The sequence below is a fragment of the Lynx canadensis genome, chromosome A3, assembly GCF_007474595.2.
Source record: "Lynx canadensis isolate LIC74 chromosome A3, mLynCan4.pri.v2, whole genome shotgun sequence".
Lineage (NCBI taxonomy): Eukaryota > Metazoa > Chordata > Mammalia > Carnivora > Felidae > Lynx > Lynx canadensis.
Genome location: NC_044305.1, coordinates 4,107,361 through 4,130,128, shown reverse-complemented (window position 1 = coordinate 4,130,128; position 22,768 = coordinate 4,107,361). Strand labels below are relative to the sequence as shown.

General features: G+C 53.8%; 2 protein-coding genes and 2 long non-coding RNA genes across 4 annotated transcripts; 1 reads left to right on the top strand and 3 right to left on the bottom strand.

Annotated features, from left to right (window-relative positions):
• Nucleotides 1–455: 455 nt before the first annotated feature.
• On the bottom strand, nucleotides 456–2,349 carry LOC115509918. The gene is made up of 3 exons (XR_003967521.1): nucleotides 1,478–2,349; nucleotides 1,074–1,192; nucleotides 456–677 (listed from the first exon to the last, which is right to left on the bottom strand). It is a non-coding gene; the product is annotated as an uncharacterized LOC115509918 (long non-coding RNA).
• A 7,069-nt stretch (nucleotides 2,350–9,418) lies between these two features.
• On the top strand, nucleotides 9,419–16,833 carry TUBB1 (tubulin beta 1 class VI). Its single transcript, XM_030309291.1, has 4 exons — nucleotides 9,419–9,606; nucleotides 13,094–13,202; nucleotides 13,711–13,821; nucleotides 13,951–16,833. Exons 1-4 carry the CDS (start codon nucleotides 9,550–9,552, stop codon nucleotides 15,045–15,047), a joined length of 1,374 nt encoding a protein of 457 aa, XP_030165151.1. The 5' UTR covers nucleotides 9,419–9,549; the 3' UTR covers nucleotides 15,048–16,833.
• LOC115509919 lies at nucleotides 9,495–9,898 on the bottom strand. The gene is made up of 2 exons (XR_003967522.1): nucleotides 9,831–9,898; nucleotides 9,495–9,634 (listed from the first exon to the last, which is right to left on the bottom strand). It is a non-coding gene; the product is annotated as an uncharacterized LOC115509919 (long non-coding RNA).
• Nucleotides 16,834–18,654: 1,821 nt separating the features above from the next.
• Nucleotides 18,655–22,149, bottom strand: ATP5F1E (ATP synthase F1 subunit epsilon). The gene is made up of 3 exons (XM_030309293.1): nucleotides 22,014–22,149; nucleotides 20,285–20,411; nucleotides 18,655–18,810 (listed from the first exon to the last, which is right to left on the bottom strand). Exons 1-2 carry the CDS (start codon nucleotides 22,043–22,045, stop codon nucleotides 20,288–20,290), a joined length of 156 nt encoding a protein of 51 aa, XP_030165153.1. The 5' UTR covers nucleotides 22,046–22,149; the 3' UTR covers nucleotides 18,655–18,810; nucleotides 20,285–20,287.
• Between the last annotated feature and the right edge of the window lie 619 nt (nucleotides 22,150–22,768).

Below are 22,768 nucleotides of genomic sequence, written 5' to 3'. Positions count from 1 at the left end.
TGGCTGTGGTCTGTGGGCGCCTGTGTGCCTGGCTGACCGCTATCAGAGCAGGCTGGCTGTGTCACTTTGGGGGTTACTGGTGTGGCAGGATTTTTTACCACAATACCCGGGATTCATTGGTGCTTCGAAGAATGAAGAGGTGAACACAAAATAAGCAGCAGCCAGAAGTTTCTTAGACTGTAAGATCAGAAACAGAATAGTAGGAAAGCTCTCTCTACAGAGAAGGGACGTTCCGAAAGTGAATGCCTGAGGACTATAGGCGAGGGTCCTTGCTTTTTTTTTTTTATTATTTTACTTTTTTAAGGTTTATTCATTTTTCAGAGACAGAGCGTGAGCAGGGGAGGGGCAGAGAGAGAGAGGGAGACACAGAATCCGAAGCAGCTCCAGGCTCTGAGCAGTCAGCACAGAGCCTGATGCAGGGCTTGAACTCATGAGCCGTGAGAGCATGACCCGAGCCGAGGTCAGACGCCCAACCCAATGAGCCACCCAGGGTCCTCGTTTTATAACGTTCTGGTCAGCGCCCCCTTCCCTGCCTCCTGGTTCCTTCTCAGGTTCTACCCTTACTGGCTTGACAGCTCTGGGCACTGGATTGTCCTTCCCGATTGGCTCGTTTCCGTTGTACAAAGGGTGGTCTGTGGCCGTAAAAACTTAGGTCTTTTGTCAAACTCGAGGGCAACCTGGGGGGAGGGGAGGAAGTGGGGTCTGTTCCATTCTTAAGTTCCAAGATAGGTGTCTTCCCCCTCCCCCACTCCCGCCAGGGACCTCAGGCCCTAATCTTTCCCTCTCTGCCCACTGAATCCTACAGCCACTGGGTGGGGGACTCCTTTCCGCCGACGCTTCCAAAACACGTTCCATTGAGGGGGTGGCTGTGGACACAGGCGAACCCGATTTCGGCCCAGCGGCTGTGCCGAGAGCAGTGTTGGGATGAACTGCTGCTGGTGAAGCGGGTTTGGCCCCGGAGCCCTCGGAAGGGCACGCAGATCAACTCGGACGGTGCCTGGGACCCAGAGGAAGGCACCTGCCTGAACTGGCCACCTCCCCCAGTGGCTGCCCTGGGTCCCGGTGGAATCTACCCTCAGGATCTGCTCTCTTCAGAGCAGAGCCACCGGACCAGCAGCTTTGGGGACTCGGCAAACCGGACTCCATTCGGTTTCGACTCCGCTCGGCTGGTTCCCGACTCCACTCGGCTTGCCTGAGGGCATCATCGAGATAATGATTCCTCTACTCTACCCGCCTGGGCTGGAGGAGGCTCAGGGCAGGGCCCCAAGCCCAGCTCATCTCTGGGGCCCCCGCTGCCTGGGCTTGGCTCTGGCCGCTGCCCTCTCAGCTATGGTTAAGCCACCGGCAAGGAGTCTGGGGCAGCATCTAGAAGCTATGTGAGAGCTCAGAGCCTCCCCTGAAACCGCTACAAAGTGGCCTTCCTGGGAACTGACTGGGCGCCCGAGGCCCTTCTTCCTGGATGAGACCAGAGTCATACCTGTTCCCCCGGTGGTGCTTAAAGGCAGAGGTGCTGGCATTCTAGAAGACTCTACAGTTTGGGAAGTGTCTGTCCTCACCTGATTCTTGGCACAGTTCTGGGAGGTGGGGGTCAGAGGCCATCGTCCCATTTCACAGGTGGGAAGATGGGCTCCAGGAGGTCGAGAGACCCGCGGTCAGCGTGAGGCCTGTCGCTGGCAGGTTTGAGAACCCTTTTTGGTTTTTTTTTTAACGCCATTAAAAAAAAAAAATCTCCTGGCAAACACGTGACCCAAGGCCCCAACACAAAAGCCTGCTCATTTCTAAAAATAAGGGTGATTTCTTTCCCCCCCCCCCCACCGTTGTGAGGAATAGCACGCAACCTTACAGTTAGGCCCGGGCTGGCCTGCCCTCGCAACCTGAAGAAGGACACAGGATGAGCTTTCGTTTAATCTGGGGTTGCCTCAAAATCCTTTCTTTCCTCCTTCTTTTGTGCCGCGTTGTCTGGTTCCCGCCCGCCGAGCTGTGGACATTTCCCATCATTCCACATTCCTGAGTGTGGCCACATCCTGGCTCCCGGCGTCTGTTTTGCTGGGTGCCGACGGTGCTCGGTGCTCAGTAGGCAAGCCTGGCTTTGCGGGGCACCGCGGCCTCCTTGCACATCCACACTCACGCTCACTTCCCAGGCACCTTTGCAGCGAAGGCCTTTCCGAGGGGCGGCCAGGTGCACAGGCCATCCTGCCCCTGCCCCCAAGTGCCTTCGTCGCCACACCCTCTCCTGGCTGCACCCGTCCGCTCGGGAGGGAACGCGGCTCCCTGGGGCCCCACCGGCAGGCTGACCCCCAGCATCACCTTCAGAATGCACGGGGCACAGCTGGGCAGGCCGCATACAGCCCACTCGGGAGCTGGCCCGTGACCAGAGGGGTCCTGGACACTCAAGGACTGATCAAGCCTGCGGCCTCCCTACAGTCAGGCCGTCAGCGGTTTGTGGCAGGTCACTGTCCCAGCCCTGGGGATACAGCAGAGGTAAAGTCCTTGGGGCATGCTGGAGACAGGGGTCCTCTGGGGAGTTTGGTCTGGGACGGTTCTTTTAGCAATCCAAGGGGTTGTTGGGATTGAACGATGAGGACATAGCCATGGAAAGTGCTGGACTCTTAAAACAGAAGGATGTATGCAAAGGCCTTGAAATACAAACACACTGGTAAGCGTGACCAACTGGAAGAATCCAGTGGGGGTCGTGAGTGGCCCGGAGGTAGGCAGGGGTGAAGTCACCGGAGAGCAAATGGGACCCTCTGCGCACCTCCCAGACCTCACAGCCACAGGGACCCCGGCTTCGACCTTGCACCCCAGGCGATGCTCCCACAAGGGCCTGCCCGGTTCTGCCCCCCTCTCAGGGCAGGCCTGCACCTGGCTCTGCTCCGGCTCCCCCCACAGGCCCCTGACAGGTGTCTCCCATCAGGGATCAGAATGACGACACATCAACTGTGGCACGAGGGTGAAGAGGTTGGGTTTACGTTGGTTGCTGCTAGTTTCCCGGAAGGCAGTGGGCGAGGTTTGATTTCTGTTTTATGAGATCTTGTGACCATGGGGAAGGTGAAAGGAAGGAGGCAGGAACGGGGGGGGGGGGGGCTGGGGAGGTCCAGGGGTCCTGTGGTCGTGGATGGTGGAGCTGGTGGCGATTGGGGGTGGGTGCTCCCGGAGAGGTGGTGACAGTGGACGCATAGGACCACGCACCTGGGAGGTGGACGGACCCACTTACCGACCAGAGGCGAGGAGGAAGGTGAGCTGAGCTGAACGGTCCAGATGCCTCAGATGCCCAGCTGGAGGCCGTCTGGCCAGCCTTCTTCTTCTTCTTCTTCTTTTTTTTAATGTTTATTTATTTTGAGAGAGAGAGAGAGAGAGAGAGAAAGAGAGAGCACAAGCAGGGGAGGAGCAGACAGAGAGGGAGAGGGAGAGTTCCCAAGCAGGCTGCGCACTGTTCGCACAGAGCCCAACGTGGGGCTTGAACCCACCGACTGTGAGATCGTGACCTGAGCCGAAATCGAGAGTCGGACACATAACCGACGGAGCCACGCAGGCGCCCCAGCCGGCCTCCTTCCCGACCTCGAAGCGTATCCCTGGATGTCAGGGTCCAAAGACCTGGGCCCCATCTCCGTTTCTGCCATGTTCTCCTGGGAGGCTCCCTCTCCAAGCCTGTTTCTACCGCATGTGGAGAGCACCTTGCTCCAAGGCGGGCCCAAGATGCCAGAGAGCTGGGCGAAGGCCAGCGGGAAGGGGGCGGTGCTGAGCCGTCTCTGGGGTGTGGGGCCCAAACCTTCCTCTTCCCGGAGGTCCCTCAAGCCCCCACGTGGTGCTCGGCCAATATTTGTTGGGTAAACGGATGGATTTCTGAGACTTTACAGCAGAGGTTTCTTGGGCAAATATGGGGCCTTGAGCCGTACGTGTTCTTGTTTGATTTCGGCTCCGGGTACTGGGCCATACACACGGTGCTTATCTCTGCTCCTGCCACGGCATAACCCTGACCAGGAGCTGCACGCCTTGGGAGACAGGAGACATTCGGCTGAGGTTAGCGTGGCCACCCACCTCCAGGGTCACCGCGGCCCAGGGGACGTGATGTGCGTGCACCTGCGTGTGCGTCTCCTCCTGCAAACCCGCAGCACAGCGTTGACTCTACCCGGGCCCAGAGGCTGGACGGGGGTGGAGGGCAGCCCGGCGAGTCCCACGAGGTGCGGCGGTGGGGGCGACGGGCTGCCCTCCTCCGGGCAGCGGGGCAGCCCGGCTTTGGTGGAAACCAGCGATGCCTTCCCGGTTCTCTTCTCTTCCACTGACTTATTCATCCTCCCAGAACTTTCTTTCACAGTAAGAGAACACGCAGAGAAGCGGAGTACAAGAAAAGTAGAACTCAGTTCATCTGATGATCTGCCCACACCCGCTGACTCACTCATAATGGCCCCTCAGATGTCAGTTTCTTGCGAAGACATTTGGAAAAATTTCTGCTTCTGAATCACAAGCAAACACTATAATTCAACAATCTTCTCTGAGTTATTCAAGGAACTTCAATGCGCTCAGAGGTGGAAGGATCAGGGGTGGATGAAATCGATGAAATCTCTGAGTACCGTGCTTTTCTCTTAACTTGGTTCGCCAGATGGAGGCGGGGGTGGGGGCGGGGCTGGATCTGACCACTGAGGGGCATGTCCCGGGGGAAGTCTGGAAGCGGCCGATTGGGGGTTTCTGGGTGACACTTGGTTTTCCTTATCGTCTTAGGGCTGTTCCCATAATAGAGTCAAGTGTCATCCAGGAAAAGGCCGGCTACCACCGCCCCTTCTCGTGGACTGATGGCCTCGGCCTGCCAGGGAGAAGGTGTCACGGCTCAGGGCCGGCCTGGTCGTACTTTGCCCTCTCGGCGTCCCTGTCCTGTGGCATCACCCACCGTGCAGTCGCAGGGAGGCTTTTGCTCCTGCCCTCTGCCTTCTCGGGCGGTGCTCTAACCAGCCTCTGCCACAGCCCTTCTTCGTGGGCAGAAAATGACTTTCTCCTTCATCACAGACCGTCGCTCTGAATCCCTGCTGCTGTTCAGGGCTGGGGGTGGGGGGGGCGCCTTCAGCCGGGCTGGAGAACGGACCACGGGGAATGGTGGCCTCTCAAGGGCCACTGTTCACCTGCGTCCCGGGAAGGGACCATTTCTGTTAGTCTGAGAAAGGCACACACATCCGCCATTTCCCTGGCTTTTTGCCAAGCGGGAGTCCGAGGAGAGCTCTTTCCTCGGGGGAACAGGTACCTTGGTAAAGAAGGACACCAGAGCGGAGGCGGTGGGGTCTGTGCATCAGACCTACCGCTTTCCCCTGGGCTCCCTCCACACGGTTCAAGCCCAGCGCGGAGCCCTCTGTCTGTGCCCCTGACACACAGTAGGCACGCAGTTCCTAGGTGCCGAATGAAGGGCGTCGTCCGCGCATCTGCCTCCAGCCTGTGACGCCCGTGTGAAAAACACTGCCTGCAAAGGGTGTTGGGGGGCCGCCCCTGCCTCCTCTGTCTTCCTTGCAAACCCGGGACTCAGGACCATCATCCCGTTTCACAGCTGAGAAAATTCAGATCTGGGGAGGAGGTGGGCCCCCCTTTCGGGCGGCAGGGCCGGTCCCTCCCCCCACCCCTGGCCGCAACGTGTCGCTGCCCAGATCTGCCCTGCCCCTCACAGCATCCGAAGCTCAGACAGCCACCCAGACTGAGTCAACACTGCCAGTGGAGCCCAGAATCAAAGCAAACAGGGCTCCTCTGCCCCCCTCCCCTTTTTGCCAACTGCCCCATTAACAGAAAAACCTTTTAAGCGCCCATCTGGAAAGCTGGCCTTTTCCCTCCCTGAGCAAACTGAGATGACCAAGGGGAATGTGCTCCAGGGTGTAGGTTTGGCGGCGGGGGGCGGGGGGGGACCCCAACACACTGGCTCCTGCTCATACAGCAAAGAATGAACACAGGAAGATCAAAAATGCCCCCCTGGCCCGGCCCGGCGGTCCCTGCGGCAGCCAACACGGGCTCTTTCAGCAGCCCTGCCGGCCTCTGCTTCCCGTAATAGCTCGTGCGGTCGCTCCTTCTACGATCTGCTCCTGGCACCCAGTTTTCTTGGAACAGTTTCTACTTTCAGTCTAGACCACCTCTTAGGGGCCAGAGAGAGAGGTCCTCAGGCACCACGCCCCCACCGGGCCCACCAGGACATGCTGGTGAATAAATACATCATGGGCTTTAAGAAAATTTGCCATTCTGGGGCGCCTGGGTGGCTCGGTGGGTGAAGCATCCGACTTCGGCTCGGGTCATGATCCTGCAACTCTGAGTTCGAGCCCCGCGTCGGGCTCTGTGCCGACAGCTCCGAGCCTGGAGCCTGCTTCGGATTCCGTGTCTCCCTCTCTCTGCCCCTCCCCCGCACGTGCTCTGTCTCTGTCTCTCTCAGAAGTGAACAAACGTTAAAAAAAAAAAAAAATTAAAAAAAGGAAAAAAGGAAACTTGCCATTCTGAGCATGGCCTCAGCCCTGCCCAGCTGTCGGTGTGCGCTCTAACATTTACTGAGGCCCCCTCATGGATCGGGCACTTTGGGGACTCAGAGGTGAGGTGACAGGGCCGGCGGGGAGATGAGGCAGGGGCATAAGTAGTTAGCAAACACAGCCACGTGCAGACACTGTCCGCTCAGTGCTGGCGAGGCCGCGGGGTCCCTGACCCAGGGAGCTGCGAGCGGGACGACGGGCTCCTGGGGCACAGCCCACGGGCTGCCTTGGGCTTTTGCGCTCTGATGAACAGGGGGAGGGCGGGGAAGGCAGGTGAGGGGTCACCAGGAAAAGCAAAGGGTCGAGCAAAGGCAAACTCGGGGCCGGCGGGGGGTGGGGGGTGACTTCTATGGGAGCTGAAAGGCTCATTCTGCCTGCATTTTGTACCTTGTGGAAAAAGACTGCTAATTCCATGCAAATTTCCTCCTCTTGAATTTACACTTTCTTCTCTGTACTTCTCTGCACCACACTTCTTCTGTTTGCGGCTGGCGAGGTTTGGACCAGAAGCGTCCGTAATCAGGCGGTCATTCGGATTTGAGTAGAAAAAGATTTCAAACTTAGAAATGTTGCAAGAGTATTCATCTTGCACTCGGTTTGCAAAGATTCACCGACTGTTAACATTTGGCCGCATGCGCTGAACCTGTCTCTCTCCATTTACCACATTGTTACTGTTGTTGCCCAACTGTGTGAGAAGACCCTGGACCCTGAATATTACATAGTACCTTTTGAAAGCAAGAATTTTCATTTGTGTAATCCTGGCCATGATCAAATTCAGGACCTGTAACACGGATACACTGATTCTCCAAGCCACACAGTCTGTATTCAAATCTCACAGTTGTCCTGGGACCATCCCTTACGGTAACTTCTCTCCTGGCCCGAGACCAGACCCAGGGGCACTGGGTGCTCTTGGCTGGCACGTTGCCTGTGAGGTCACTGGACAGCGGAGGACAGGAGTGCGGTGCCGGCACCCACAGGACGAAGTCCTTGTTTCCCATGTGGGTTTTCTCTCCTAGGGTGCTGTTCAGCTGCTCTTACTTTGTGGCTGAATTCCTTGGGAGAAGGAGAAGCTATTTTCCAGCAAAAAGGCCACGAAAAAGCAGTTAATGACTTTCCCGTCCGTATCACTGACCTCCTTTCTTGGGCCTCACCTGGCTCGTAGAAAGTGCACAGGGTTTAGGAGCTGACTGTCAAGGTGGGGCTTGGGCCGAGGCAAGGCAGACCCCTTGGTCAAGGTCACCTGTCAGAGGCAGGGGCAGGGGCAGGGGCAGGAGGGCCCGGGGACCGGTTTTCAGTTCTGCCTTTGAATTCAGGTCCGGGGGCCTGTGGCTTCCATGGAGAGTTCCTCCACCAGTTCAGGGACTGCCCACATCTGTCTCCGTCATTTCCGTATCCCCGGTTCCCAATGTGTGCCCGGCATATGGCAGGTCCCTGTCTGTAGCTGTTCAGAGAATGGGGGCCTGGGGAGCCTGGCAAACACTGGAGAGAGGCCTGGAGAAGCAGGTGCTCGCCTGCGGTGGTTACCTGCTTCCCGGGGGCTTGAGGAGAGAGGCCCCGGCCTGGGAGAAGTTCTACAGTCCTCAGAAGGGCAGGGATTGGCGTGTAAGGCAGGGCGTGAACCAGCGTGGCGGGAGAGGGAGGTGGCCACAAAGCCGATGGCCCCACGTGGAGGCATCCAGGGCTCTGACGGCATCCTTGCCAAGGAGTGAAGTCCAGGAAAGGGGCTGGAAAGGAAGTTTGGGGCTACGTGGAGAAAGGCCTCGATGGAGAACCATGGAGTTTCGATTTAATCTCTCTCTTTTAAAAAGTTTATTTATGTATTTGGAGAGACAGAGAGAGACAAAGATTGCAAGCGGGAGAGGGGCAGAGAGACAGAGAGAGAAAGAGAAAATCCCAACCAGGCTCTGCACTATGGGTGCAGAGCCCAATGTGGGGCTCGATCCCACAAACCGTGAGATCATGACCTGAGCCAAAACCCAGAGTCGGATGCTTAACCGACTGAGCCACCCAGGCGCCCTCAGATTTCATCTCTTGATAGTTTCCCCAACTCCGAAGAATCACATGTTGCCTTTACAACTTTGGCCAACTTTGCGTTTTCTCTTCTTATCATTTTACTATTATAAATTCTAGTCATTTTTTTCTATTAACATTAAAGTAGACAAAGTAAGAATAAAAAACTGTCCCTTCATGGTCCACCCCCGAGGGCCCCTCTGTGCTGCCAGTGGCTGTCAGACCAGTCCTTAGGAATCACAGCTGAAGAGCCTGGGAGCCATGGCCAGTTCCTAAGGCAAAGTAGGGGCATGTCTCACCAGTCCTGTGGCTACGGTGAAGTCACTTCACGCTCTGGGATGTTGTGGCCTCATCTGTCATGTGACGGGCTTAGACAAAAGGATTTCTTTCTTTTCTTTTCTTTTTTTTTAATGTTTTATTTTTTGAGAGAGACAGAGCGTGAGCAGGGGAGGGGCAGAGAGAGACGGAGACACAGAATCCGAAGCAGGCTCCAGGCTCCGAGCTGTCAGCACAGAGCCCGACGCGGGGCTCGAACCCACGAGCCGCGAGATCATGACCTGAGCCGAAGTCGCGCGCTTCACCAACTGAGCCACCTGGGAGCCCCTGGACAAAAGGGTTTTTAACAACACAACTGGCTTGGTCAGGGAAAGCTCCCTACAGGTGGTCCGGTCACCCCCCGATCTGGGAGCTGGGAGCTTGTCATAGCGTGAGCCCGGGGCCAGCGCTGGTGCCCCGAGTCCACCATGGCAAGACCCACACCTGCTGTTAGACCACCGGGCGCTGTGCACAAAGACAGCCTCTGGTCTTAAACTCTAGGAAGTGACTGGGTAATATTCTGTGTTGGGAGAGGAAGAAACACCCCTCTCATCAGGATGATAGCAGAGTGGGGGCTGGGTCCCTGGGCTGGACACACCCTTGGAGCAGTCACACTGGGACGGGCTTGGGTCAGCTGGTCCCATCACCGCAGTGCCCAGAGTGTGCGGGGGTCACACCAGTGAAGGGCGGCTCCAGAGACGGAAGGTTCTGCGAAGATCTTACACTTGGACGGGAAGCGAGGATGCGTGAAATCGTACACATTCAGATCGGCCAGTGTGGTAACCAGATCGGAGCCAAGGTAAGGAAAGTGCTATTCCTAGGAGCCCCTAGGTGTAGCCGACAAAGAAATATCTTAAGTCAGCAGGTGAGACAACAAGTCAGCAGATGGAAGGAAGCACTTGCTGAATACTTGCCTCCTTGAACCACACCCTTCGTTAAAGAGACACAGGAAGTAGTAAAGGCTTAAAGCGTCAATTTAATTCACGTTAATTTCGTCATCGGTTACATGCCACCCATGTTTACCTTTATGACTTTAGCAACGAATTTTTCATATCTAAGGATATGAAAACGCTGGGCTCACTTGGTTAAGCGTCCGACTCTTGGTTTCAGCTCAGGTTATGATCTCACAGCTCACGAGTCTGAGCCCCGCGTCGGGCTCTGGGCTGACGGTGCAGAGCCTGCTTGGAATTCTCTCTCCGTCTCTCTGCCTCTCCCCTGCTCACATCTGTCTCTCTCAGAATTAAAAAAAAAAAAAAAAAAAAGAGTAATTTTCTCAAAACAGTTTTCCAGTTTGTTGGGCAACTTTTTACAGCATATTACTAAGATGCCTTCCTTCTCTCATGTTTATACTACAAAGTTTAAAAAAAAATCAACATGTTTGATTTAGTATGAAATAGAAAACTAAGGAGGCAAACCTAGAAGTTTTGGGGTGTAGTAGCAGAAACAATTAAGATACAGTCTCTGGAATGAATACGAACGCGTGTTTGTTCTCCCCACCTAAATTTTTGTACAAAGTGCCTGGTTCAATGGCTGACACTATGAAAACAGATGATACAGCCTAACAGGTCTCTAACCTGAATTTGAATTCTAATTTTACACAACTGTACTGTGTAACAGCTGATTGTTCCCTTTGCCATTCCAAAATTACTTTCACTAGTATGAACCGCATTAAAAATGTAATTGCAGGAGCGCCTGGGTGGCGCAGTAGGTTAAGCGTCCGACTTCAGCCAGGTCACGATCTCTCGGTCCGGGAGTTCGAGCCCCGCATCGGGCTCTGGGCTGACGGCTCAGAGCCTGGAGCCTGTTTCCGATTCTGTGTCTCCCTCTCTCTCTGCCCCTCGCCCGTTCATGCTCTGTCTCTCTCTGTCCCAAAAATAAATAAACGTTGAAAAAAAAATTTTTTTTTAAAATAAAAATGTAATTGCATTAAGCGTTAAGTTCTTAAAAAATTGTGGTAAAACTGGGGCGCCTGGGTGGTTCAGTTAGTTGAGCATCTGACTTCGGCTCAGGTCACGATCTCACTGTTTGTGAGTTTGACTCCCATGCCAGGCTCTGTGCTGACAGCTCGGAGCCTGGAGCCTGCTTCGGATTCTGTGTCTTCCTCTCTCTCTGCCCCTTCCCTGCTCATGCTCTGTCTCTCAAAAATAAATAAAACATTAAAAAAAATTTAAAAATTGTGGTAAAATACAGTGTACAGTTTATCATCTAGCCACCTTTTTTATCATTTAACCACTTTTTTTTTTTTTTTTCTGGCACTGTCTGTCTGAGAGGGCACAAGTGAGTGAGGGCGAGAGAAACAGAGAGAGGGAGAAAATCGCATGAGGGGTAGAGCGACAGAGAGGGAGAAGCAGGGCTCACTCAAAGTGGCTCAAACTCACGAACTGTGAGATCATGACTTGAACTGAAGTCAGATGCTTGACCCACTGAACCACCCAGGGGCCCCATCCATCTTAACCATTCAAAAACATTTTTTTTAATGTTTATTTATTTTTGAGAGACAGAGTGCGAGTGGGTGAGTGGCAGGGAGAGAGGGAGGCACAGAATCGGAAGCAGGTTCCATGCTCTGAGCTGTCAGCACAGAGCCCGATGCGGGGCTCCAACTCATGAGCCGTGAGATCATGACTCGAGCTAAGTCAGACACTTAACCGACTGAGCCACCCAGGCGCCCCATCCATCTTAACCATTTTTAAGTGCACAGTTCAATAGTGTTAAGTATATTCACCGTGTTGTGCATCTAATCTCCAAAGTGCTTTTCCTTTTGCAAAACTGAAACTCGGTCCCCATTAAATACTAATCCCCCACACCCCCTTCCCCAGGCCCTGGCACCCACTCTTCCACTTTCTGTCTCTAAGAATTTGAACTCTTCTCGGGACCTCACAAAAATGACATCACACCGTATCTGCCCTTCTGTGTCTGGCTTATTTGTCTCAGCATAACGTCTTCAGGGTTCAACCACGTTGAAGCCGGTGTCAGAATCGCCTTCCTTTTTAAGGCCGAATAACAGTCCATTGCGTGGATACACCACGTTTGGTTCATCCCGTTATCCGTCGACGGACTCACGGGTCGTTTCCAACTTTTGGCTATGGCGAGTAATGCAGCTACGAGAAATGAAAGTCTTCTAATGTGGGTGTTTAAAACCTGGGGCAAAGAATATCACTGCTTGGAAAGGAGTTGCCACCTTCCCATGCCACAGCGATGAGCTGTTCCTGAGTCAAGCACGCAGAGAGGTGGGAGGCCCAGCCCTGCCACTGCTCTGAAATGGGGAGATAATCCGGAGGGAGGCTCGGGAGAGGAATTGCGGGGTCCAGATAGGGTCTGAGCACTTACTCCACAATCACGTTGTCTGGCAGTTCCAGCCGCACCGACTACTGATTACTTGGGGTCATAAGAACTGTAAGAGACTTAAATTTATTTATTCTTTCAGACCCAGAACAGTGCAGGTAATTTACTATGAAATAGAGTCTGGTTAATGAGACCAAGGCCCGAGCAGAGCCATCGCTTATAAGACATGGCTGGGAAAACACCCTTGAGGATTTTAACATAAATGAATATATTTTCATTGCACATATGTGCTTCTCCAGGGCAATGAAAGGGGCCATTTCAGTAACTGTTTCCATATTAAGAGCTGTGCGCGTTCCTATATTCATAAATACTGTATATGTGATTGAAATTGTCATATGTTTCAAACAGTTACAAGAGCTGTACGTAATTTTGAATTGTATGCGTACCTGATCATGAAAAATGCACATTGCTAAAAACCATGCCTAGATGTCCTAGTTATGGGCTTTTTGGGAACACTGCATGAAAATAAATCCCCAAGTGAAAGGAGATATTACTGTGAAATCAGATAAGAATTCAGTCTATTTTCATTTAATGAGATCTATACTAGCTTGAAGCACTATACGGTGAAATTAGAGATACACTCACTGTCGGATGTGAAATTGTAAATTAACAGCTTTAATGTATACAATGGCCTCCACTTAATAGGAGCAAAATCCATTTTAATATTTTATGTGTCGGCATTTTATTTAAGGGGTTCGGGTGGGGAGAAAACACAGTCTTCATACTCCTGCTTAGTGGGGGCAAGAGGAAATTATACAGTGGTGGAGTGGGCATAAAACGGCCCAAAAACATCCGGGGAGAGAAAGGGCGGCCAGACAGACCCCACCAAGCAGGCCCAAGGGCGCTCACTGTCCGTCTCTGGCCGATCTGCTGGCTCACGGGTGCCTCTCTGGACCTTTCTTGGGGTCCCTCTGTACACTGACCTCCCTTCCTGCCGTTTTCAGTTCTGGGAGGTGATTGGCAAGGAGCATGGGATCGACGCGGCGGGGGGCTACTTTGGTGACTGTGCCTTGCAGCTGGAGAGGATCAGCGTGTACTACAACGAGGCCCACGGTAGGACGCTGTGCACGGGTGGCCGTGGTCACCAGCCCCAGGTGCACGGTCGCAGCAAGGTCTGGGCAGAGCGGCAGGATCCCGAGGGTGACAGGTCCCCAGGCCTTGTGCAGGGCAAGGACCGGGGAAGAAGTCACTGGGGGGGAGGTGGGGGGTGGGGGGGTAGCGGGGGAGGGGGGAAGGGCGCGTCTCAACACCAGCAGGTTAAGCACCAAGTTTCCTTTTTAGTTTTTAAATAAAAACCGGAGTCCCTTCCACGAGGGACAGCATCTCTGTGGTTGGCGACACGGCAAAAGAGAGCACGATGGGAAAAGCAGTTCCGAGGTATTTGAGAGGTCTGTGCCCTCGCCGTAGGCATCAAGGACGTTATTTCAAATATCTTTCTGCCAGAGACACCTTCTAGAAGAATGCCATTTCCTTTGGCCGGTGTCACAGGGTTCCATTTTGACGGAACATTAACTTCTGGAAACGCGGCAGTTTGCCCACTTCTTCCGACCTTCCTCCACAGGCGGGAAGTACGTGCCGCGGGCCCTGCTGGTGGATCTAGAGCCGGGCACGATGGACAGCATCCGCTCCAGCCAGCTGGGAGCCCTCTTTCACCCGGACGGCTTCATCTACGGTAGGTTTTCCTGCAAGGCCCCCGGGACCCGTGAGGGTGCCCCCTGGCGGGCGCCCCGCCCCCCTCCACCCCCCTCCGGGGGCCAGGTAACCGGCCTCCTCCCTCCCCCCCCCCCCCCCCCCCGCACAGGTAACTCTGGGGCCGGCAACAACTGGGCCAAGGGCCACTACACGGAGGGCGCCGAGCTGGCCGAGAGCGTGCTGGACGCCGTGCGCAGCGCCAGCGAGGCCTGCGACTGCCTGCAAGGCTTCCAGCTGGTGCACTCGCTGGGCGGCGGCACGGGCGCGGGCATGGGCACGCTGCTGCTGAGCCGGATCCGCGAGGACTTCCCCGACCGCATCCTGAACGCCTTCAGCGTCCTGCCGTCGCCCAAGGTGTCGGACACGGTGGTGGAGCCCTACAACGCCGTGCTGTCCCTGCGGCAGCTGGCGCGGCACGCCGACGCCTGCTTCTGCATCGACAACGAGGCCCTGTACGACATCTGCTTCCGCACGCTCAAGCTGGCCGCGCCCAGCTACGGCGACCTCAACCACCTGGTGTCCCTGACCATGAGCGGCGTCACCACGTCCCTGCGCTTCCCGGGCCAGCTCAACGCCGACCTGCGCAAGCTGGCCGTGAACATGGTGCCCTTCCCGCGCCTGCACTTTTTCACGCCCGGCTTCGCGCCGCTCACCAGCCGCGACGGCCGCCAGTACCGCGCGCTCACGGTGGCCGAGCTCACGCAGCAGGTGTTCGACGCGCGCAACGCCATGGCCGCCTGCGACCCGCGCCGCGGCCGCTACCTGACGGTGGCCTGCTTCTTCCGCGGGCGCATGTCCACCAAGGAAGTGGACGAGCAGATGCTCGCCGTGCAGACGCGCCACAGCGCCTGCTTCGTGGACTGGATCCCCAACAACGTCAAGGTGGCCGTCTGCGACATCCCGCCGCCGGGGCTCGGCATGGCCGCCACCTTCGTGGGCAACAGCACGGCGGTGCAGGAGCTGTTCGGCCGCGTGTCCGAGCACTTCTCGGCCATGTTCCGGAGGAGGGCGTTCGTGCACTGGTACACCTGCGAGGGCATGGACGTCGGCGAGTTTGCCGAGGCCGAGAGCGACATCCACGACCTGGTGTCCGAGTACCAGCAGCTGCAAGACGCCAGAGCGGTTCCCGAGGAAGACGGAGACGTCGTGGGGGAGGCAGAGATGGAACCGGAAGACGGGCCCCGGGCACCTGGCGGGGCCGTGTGAGCGGCGGCCGCAGGGAGCCCCCCCTCTCGCCGGGGGCCGCCCCGGGGCCGCGCGACCGCAGGGACCTCAGGGCCTTCCGCCGGCATCTGCTGACCTTCCAGACTCCGACGTTCAGTGCACCCACCCTCTATTAGCTGGTTTGAAATAGCAAAGCGAATTCGTGGGGGAATCGCTCCCTTTGGGCCGTTCCTGGGCGCACGGCCCCGTGCCAGGCATCGAGACCCCCCGCCTCTGCAGCCCACGCTCGCTTCGACCCCCTCGGGCCGCCCATCGGCACCCAGGAGCCCTTGCCCGGCATCCTTGCCAGGTGTCTTACCTCGGCTTCTCTGCCATGCACTCTGCCCAGCACCCTACCTCCTGGTACTTGCTGGCCTCCGGAAAAGCCAGGTGACTAATTGGTGCGTGGGGAGCTCTGCAGCCGAGGCAAAATGTGAGTCGGCATCCACTCGCGAATAGTGCAGACCTCGAGCGTGCCAGTCAGAGTACTAGCGGCAAAGGGAAAAGGGAAGGACCCCGGAACGAGTGGCAGTGCCTGATCCACTGAGACACCTGGCCACAGACACCCCCAAGCAAGCAAGACCCACCAACTCCAAACCTCTGCTCTTTACTGCTGCACGGCTGGCTCTTGACATACACGGTCACACTGTCGGTTCCTTCTTAGTGCTGGGTTCTGGGAATTCATGAATCGCTGTCTTCGGTTTCCCCCGTAAAGGCTATTTCAAAATGCCCTTTTCGCTTTCAGTCAGTAATCACCTTCTGAAAATGCTCTGTGGCCTCTGCTCTTTCAGAAAGGGCACACGGCATGGTGCGCTGGGCAGCCGTTCGCATGCAGGAAGGAGGCAGCACCGGGCTGGCCGGTGTCCTTCTCGGTTCCAGGAGGACGCCGTCTCATTAGGGAACTTTCACAGTTCAAATTAATTTGCCGAAGTCGCCATAAACGTCGGCACGACGAGACAGCTTTCACCGTTACACGATTTTCATCTGCTCACATTACAACAGGACGCAACACAAGAGTGTAATCGAATCATCCATAACTTTTTAATTAAGGTTTACCTATTTCTGACATACGGCACAGCCATCCCTTCCGGGCCCATAAGGGCTTTAATGGCCTTCTGGAATGACCACTGAGCTATACTATATGATCCGTGGTCAGTCAGCAATGGGAAGATGCTCCGACCTTCACTGCAGGAAATATTTACTTGCAGGCCACCAGGTTCTCCTCTCCCGATTCGTTTTTGTCACCTGCAATAATACAGCAGCAGGTGGACGGATGACAGTACCTCCTTCAGAAAAACTTCACTCCTTCCCATATGCATTGTAAGGAAGTAACGAAGACACGTACGGAGAGAAAATTAAGTCTTGCTGTCAGTATCATGACAAGCCTTCAATTTACAAAACTTAAAAAAAAAAGTTGTATACACTTTCTCCTTGTGGTTCAAGCACTAAAAACAAAAGCAGATTTAATAAGCTGTTACCTATCCACTCTCAGAAGTTCATAACTTCTTAGAAGCCAGAAAAGACTTACGACCTCTGAGTTTACAAGAATTTATACACATGCTTCCTCTAGCAAGCACTTTCCTTCTCAAATCCGAAAAGGCAATCAAGTAGATGCAAGGAAGGATACAGACCCAAATTAAAAAAACCAAAACCCCAAAAACCTGCTGATTTATATTACTGTCAAGATTTTTGTTGCTCAATAGTAATCATTAAAATACAAGGAAATTCAATTTTAAATGGCTAAATTGCTTTATTTCAGACTAAATAAATTCCTTTTCTTGGAGCCTAACCGCCCAGACTGATTAATTTGAGTAGTTAAAAATATTTCAAAATGTATCTCACCATCCTCTTTTCTATGGTAGGAATAGATTAAAACACACACAACACACACACACACACACACAAGCCCACCAGAAACCAAAAGAAATCTGTCCCCTCAGATTTGGAGGAGCCTAGTCCTTCAGTGGTACAGTTGCCATGGCAACACTGGTCTCAGAGCCGAGAGACCCGGGATCAGAATTTGGGAGCTTGTCCGGTTCCTTCACTTCACTCCCAAGAATGCTGCGCGAGCAGAGATTGATGAGTCCCTCAGAAATCACTCACGTGGTTAGTGAAATACCCACCACTAGGTCTGATCAGGGTCCCCTGGTCATCTGGACACAGTAGTCCTGCCGGCTGACCCCCAGCCCCCAGGTCTGGATGCAGGAAGTTTACTTTATCACGGTGATCAGTTCAGGATTTTTAACTACAGAGAAAGAGGCTCAAAGAATCTTTGCTGGGTGGTAACCTGGCTATTTTTACTTTCCCCCTTTCCCTAGAAGCAGCCCTGGCCCCGAGTGTCACCTTCATTACCTCCCAAGCTGACCGAGAACTTCTCTCTAGTTACTCAGCTGCAAAGAATTCAGCCCTTTGACCATCAGCTTCGTCTATGAAAAAGGCCTGATGGCCTTGAGATTCATTTATTCCTGTCCCTGTAATGAGAGATGCTTCCTAGTGTCATGACCTTGGGGACCTCAGCGCCGGGAACTGGGGTGCCCTGACTTTAGAACAGCACAACAGCCCTGAGGGAAAAAGCTCACGAATGGGGGGGGGGGGCTTGGAGTGGCTACTGCCCCGCCCCCCCCCCCCCCCCCCCCATTCATCCTGGAGCTCTTCCTTGAGTGCCCTGGGCCAAGAATGAAATAAAACCTACAGGTCAAGTGTCCCGGGGCGGGGGCAGGAAACTGCCTCCAGAAGGCCGAGAACAAAGACATTTTCTTGGGCTCCTCCTCGGCCCTGCTCAGTGGCCCCGAAAACTTATTGTCAGCTTAAGTACCGTGGTGAGAACTGGTCCTGGCACAGAAGCTGAACAGTGTTTCAAAATTTCCCGTTCACATTTGATTTCTCCGTTCTCCAAAAACAGTGAAAATCAAGCAATGAACTTTGCAGTGGGTGTTTTACTCAGCCAAGTGCTTCCAAGTTTCAAAGGAAGATAAAAACAAAACATTTGCAACAAGTCTTCATGCCTGAGTATTTAATGAGTAAGCCAGTCACCACGCAAACGCCACCGAGCTGTCGTCATCCCCGCGCCCCGAGACCTGCAGGCAAGAATCTTACAAGATTTAACTTCAGCTCTGAGGAGCGAGTTACTGAAAGGCTCTGCCCCACTCCCCGTGCGAAGTGCTCCCAGGACACAGATTCACCCACAAGACCATGTGAAGCACGTTTCTTGCTTAAATCCCGACATTAGTAATTCTTCTCCACAGGTGTTAAGTGTACAATAAAAAAAAAAAAAAAAAAAGACCACACTGTAGTGTTTTCTCTTCTAATCTATGCTTTTAGCAATTATTTTCATTATAACCCATCCGCCACTCTGACGTGATTTCGTAGTTCAAAGATAAGGGACGGTGAAAGCCTCACCAAGAGGCTCCTTTTGTTAAGTGACATCACAAAAAAGAGAACTTTCTATCCCGAGACATTTAAAACATGGTTCCGGCATCCCTCAGCTCACTAGATACCACAGCTGCTTGCCCCAACTTAAGAGACTCTGGCTCGTGAGGTCATATGCTGCAGGTACGCAGAGTCCCTCTGAAGAAAAAGCCTGAAGGAAAACAAACACCAACAGCAGGAGTGGACCATACTTCAATTTATTGGCATCGTCCATCTAGAACAAGACAGGGTTTTTTTTGTTTTGTTTTTTGACGAAGGGAGGTGGTTTCCAGTCGGCCATAGCATATACCCACACATCTTCACCTTGAAAATGCAGCATTTCAAGCTCTGGGCGGGTCTGGGAGGAAAAAAGAAAATGCAACAGTTGCGAGTTCTTTGTGTTTTAACTGTCCGGCACGACCGTGGCAGTGACTTCCTTGTCATGACCTAAGATAACTCTGGCGTCACTTCACGTGGCTAATGCTGACCCTTGGCTCTTGGCTGTAGAAAGTGCTGGTTCACGTGCACTGCCTCAGCTGCACAGGAACTTCCCTTCTAAGTAGAACCAAGTTCTCTCCTAGCAATAAAGAAACTACTCGGCCTTTCAAAAGACACTAAAAGCCCCCTGTGCTGATGGGCTGGGGTCATCCCCTGCAGGACCTCGGGAGAGCTGTTTTGTTCTACTGGATCTGGATACTACTTTCTGACCCCAAGGACACCACAAGGTCAAGGGAGCGCGATGCACAGCGTGGCTTGGCCATGCTGCAGAGGCTCAGTGACTTTGGCAGCCAGGTCACTTTTAAGACAAAACAACCCAACATAAGACCAGGTCTCATTACTTAGAATTATGAGGGGAGACAGAAGAGCCCCTAGAAGAAGGGCTTAGAAGAAGGGCTAAAACACCGCATCTCCAGACTCATGATAAAATATTTACTAATTCAAAATGAAAATGAAAAGTGCTTAGGGGAGACAGTTCCAATAAGTAAAATTGCTCATAACCACAAGCTGCCAAAGGATGAATATTTATCACATTTCTCTGCTACTGCAGGTCTGAAGCCCTTTTTAAAGCAAAACAAGAAAATTAAGTCTGAAAAACAGCTCTCTGGTTATTTGCCTTGCTTATCTTTGAAATAACAACGTCAAGAAAAAGGTTGAGAGATCACGTCACTTTAGCAGTTTGGAGCGAAGAGTCAGAACTTATCAAGTGTACGGAACTGTCTTTTACTGCACAGGATGTAACTCTACATGACCGACATCTCTGGAAAAGTAAAACGAACCAAGCACTCAGAAAGAATAATACATTTAGCAAAAGCAGTTTTCACTGCAGGGTCTTGGATTCTGCTGCTCGATAACTTAGCAGGACCCTGGCCTGTACTTGCAGCCCTGATGTTCAGGAAGCAGTCCTTTGTGAGAACACTGGCAGACGTGGGGGAAATAAAGACGCAGAGCACTGTAATTTGTCATGCCCCTGAACTGTTACATAACTCTGACGGCAATTACAAAAGCGGGGAGTTTATCCTCCAAATTATTTGATGTTGTGCAGACAAATGAAACAGGTTTAATTAAAATAAGATGGCTCTCTACCTAAGCATTGCTAAATGAGCTGAAAATCAATGTGCCAATTACTTCTGCTTGTCAGGGCCTGAAACGAGATTCTTTTATGATGCCGAGGCGCTTGTATCACCTCTGTGCTTTAAATTACTACCCCAAGAACTAACACGTAAATGTACTGGTTGGACGAAAAATGGGCAGAATTGAAAAACTAAAATTACTTTTGTTTCAAGTGCTCTAAGAACTTAAGATGCAGGTCTTCTAATAAATCAGTAACTTACAGATTACTCCTTCTTCACTTTCACAATTTTTACGGTGCTGCCAGAAGTCTTCTCGGCATTTGCTTTGAATTCTGTCTTCAGCGCATCTCTCACTGCCTTTGCACAAATCTGGGAGTATCGGATGTAGCTGGGAGGATATCAGAGACAACATACAATTAATTACCAATGATCCAGCCGGACTGGTTGTGTTACTGTGATTTTTTTCTTCCCATACGTTAACTTTTGGTTTGGTTGTACAGTATAGTGGAACTGGATTTAAAATTCACTAGTGCCAGAAGGAATCTATACAGAGTAAAAGACTAGAAAGAAATGTACTAAAGTCTTAATCTTGGTGTTTGCATGGGTAATCTTGGTTTCTCTTCTTTGTACCCATTTAATACCTGTTCATTTAAAATAAAAGACTCACACGTATTTTAAAAAATCCTATAGCAGAGGAAATAGACTAAAATGTTATGAGAGGCTCTGATAGAAGGGGCATTTCCCCCCATGTCTCTACTCGAGATTTTTTCTTTACGCATGTTATTCTTACAAGGTAAAATACATAAAATTAAAAGAGAAAAACTATTTTGAATTCAGCAGTTCTTCCTCGGAGTAATTATTTAAAGGTTTTCTGGAGAATACTGGATTTTGTTTCCTAAGTCTGCCATTGAAGATACTTCCCAATCAAGGTTTCTAAATTAAACCTAAAAGCTCTTTGAGAACATCATCAATTCTAACAAAAGATCTAACAGCCTGCTTCCTGTTTGGTAGATGGACTCCCATCAACATCTTATTTTCCAAAAGATGTCAGTTCAGTCTTTATACTTTTTGAAAACAGGAAGGCGGGGGGGGGGGGGGGGCTGCTGCTGTCTATTTTCTCATGTTTCAGATTTGTTTTCTGGGCCAGAAGCAGGCGTTCCAACGCCTGTCTGCACTGTGACTAATTGGGTTGACCTTCAGGCTGCTTAATCTTTCCGGCTACTTTATCCACCTGTAGAAACGAGAATAAAATAGAAGACTAATATTGCTGGCCCCACTGGTGGATGGGAGGAGACACAAGTGTGAAGGGCAGGGCCCAGCACACCTGTCACAGAGTAGGTGCTTGATTCAATGGCACCCGTTACTGGGACTATCATCCTTCCAAGGCCACAGATCCGTGCTCACCCCCCCCCCCCCCCGGTCAGGCACCTGCTGGGCTGCTCAGCTGTCCCAGTCATGGGCCCACTAGAAGGTGTCCCTCTGGGCAAGTCACAAGCGCTAGGTCCATCGAGGGCACAAAGAGCTCGGGTGCGAAGGCCGCACCGCTGGTGCCCCCATGTCACTAAAGGTCGTGTCTTCAGTCGCGTCAGTACGTGAGCCTGACTGTACAGTACCGCCCCCCTGCGTGCAGCGCTCTCCAGTGTACAGGGGCCTTCCCCCTTTTCACCGGGCAGGAAGCACAGGCATGTGCGTGCTGGGCAGAGGGCCGGGGCGCTGGCAGCGCCGGGTAGGGGCACGAGGACCCTGCACGCGGCTCCCGGCGTCGGCGCGCCTCGCGTTCACCCGGGGCGCTCGTGGGGGCGCGGCCGCACCCCCAAGGGGACGAGCGTAGGTGCTCGGCCCGCGGCACAGGCCACGCGCCCCACACGCTCCAGGCCGCCCCGGCCGCCATCTTGGAGCCGCGCTCCTCCGGCCGCGACCCCCGCCGCGCTGGCGCGACCTCCGACCCCCGGCCGCGCCGCCGGCCCCCGCCCCCCAGGCGCGGGCCTACCTGAGTCCAGCCTGTCGCCAGTACGCCACCATGATGTCACGAGAGTGGGCGAGTCGGGCCAAATCGCGAGGACGCCTCAATGTCGGCCCGGTGTGCGGCCCAGCTGCAGGAAGGTCAAGCCTGTGAACCGGAAGAGGCGGGACTCCGGACCTGCCAATCCCGCCTCCTCTTGCCCCGCCCGCCGGCCCGAGCAGCCCCTGCTGCCCCGCCGCGGAATCCCCCCGACGCCGGGAGCCAATGGGGACGCGCGGCCGGGGCCTCGCGTGCCAATCCCCGGGCGGGACGGCCGGCAGCGCCCCCCGATTGGCTCCGCGGGATTCCCGAGCGTGTTCCCCGCAGGCTTCCGTAGTGCCCCGGCCGACGCGGCCGCGTGAAGAGGGCAGCTGGGGGCAGCGCGGGACGCGGCCCCCACCTCAACATCCCCCCCCCCCGCCGGGGTCACGGCCCTGCCCGGACGTCGGCACGGAACCCTTAAGCCCCCACCCCCGAGAGGCAGGGATCAAAAGCGAACCTCGGCCCTGACACAGCCTTGGCTTTCGGGGTGGTCCCCCGACATGCGACAGGACGGCCCAGGGCCTTGCTGGCGGCGCGCGGAGACGGAGGTGGGGGGGTGGGGGCAGGTGACCCAGTGCATTCGCAGGAGGAACAAAATCTCTCTTGCGCTTCACAGTGATTAAAAAGAAATTATCATCAGGAAACACATCATAGTTAAAAGTTTTCAGGAAGAAAGGTTTTTCTTAATGTAACTTCCATTT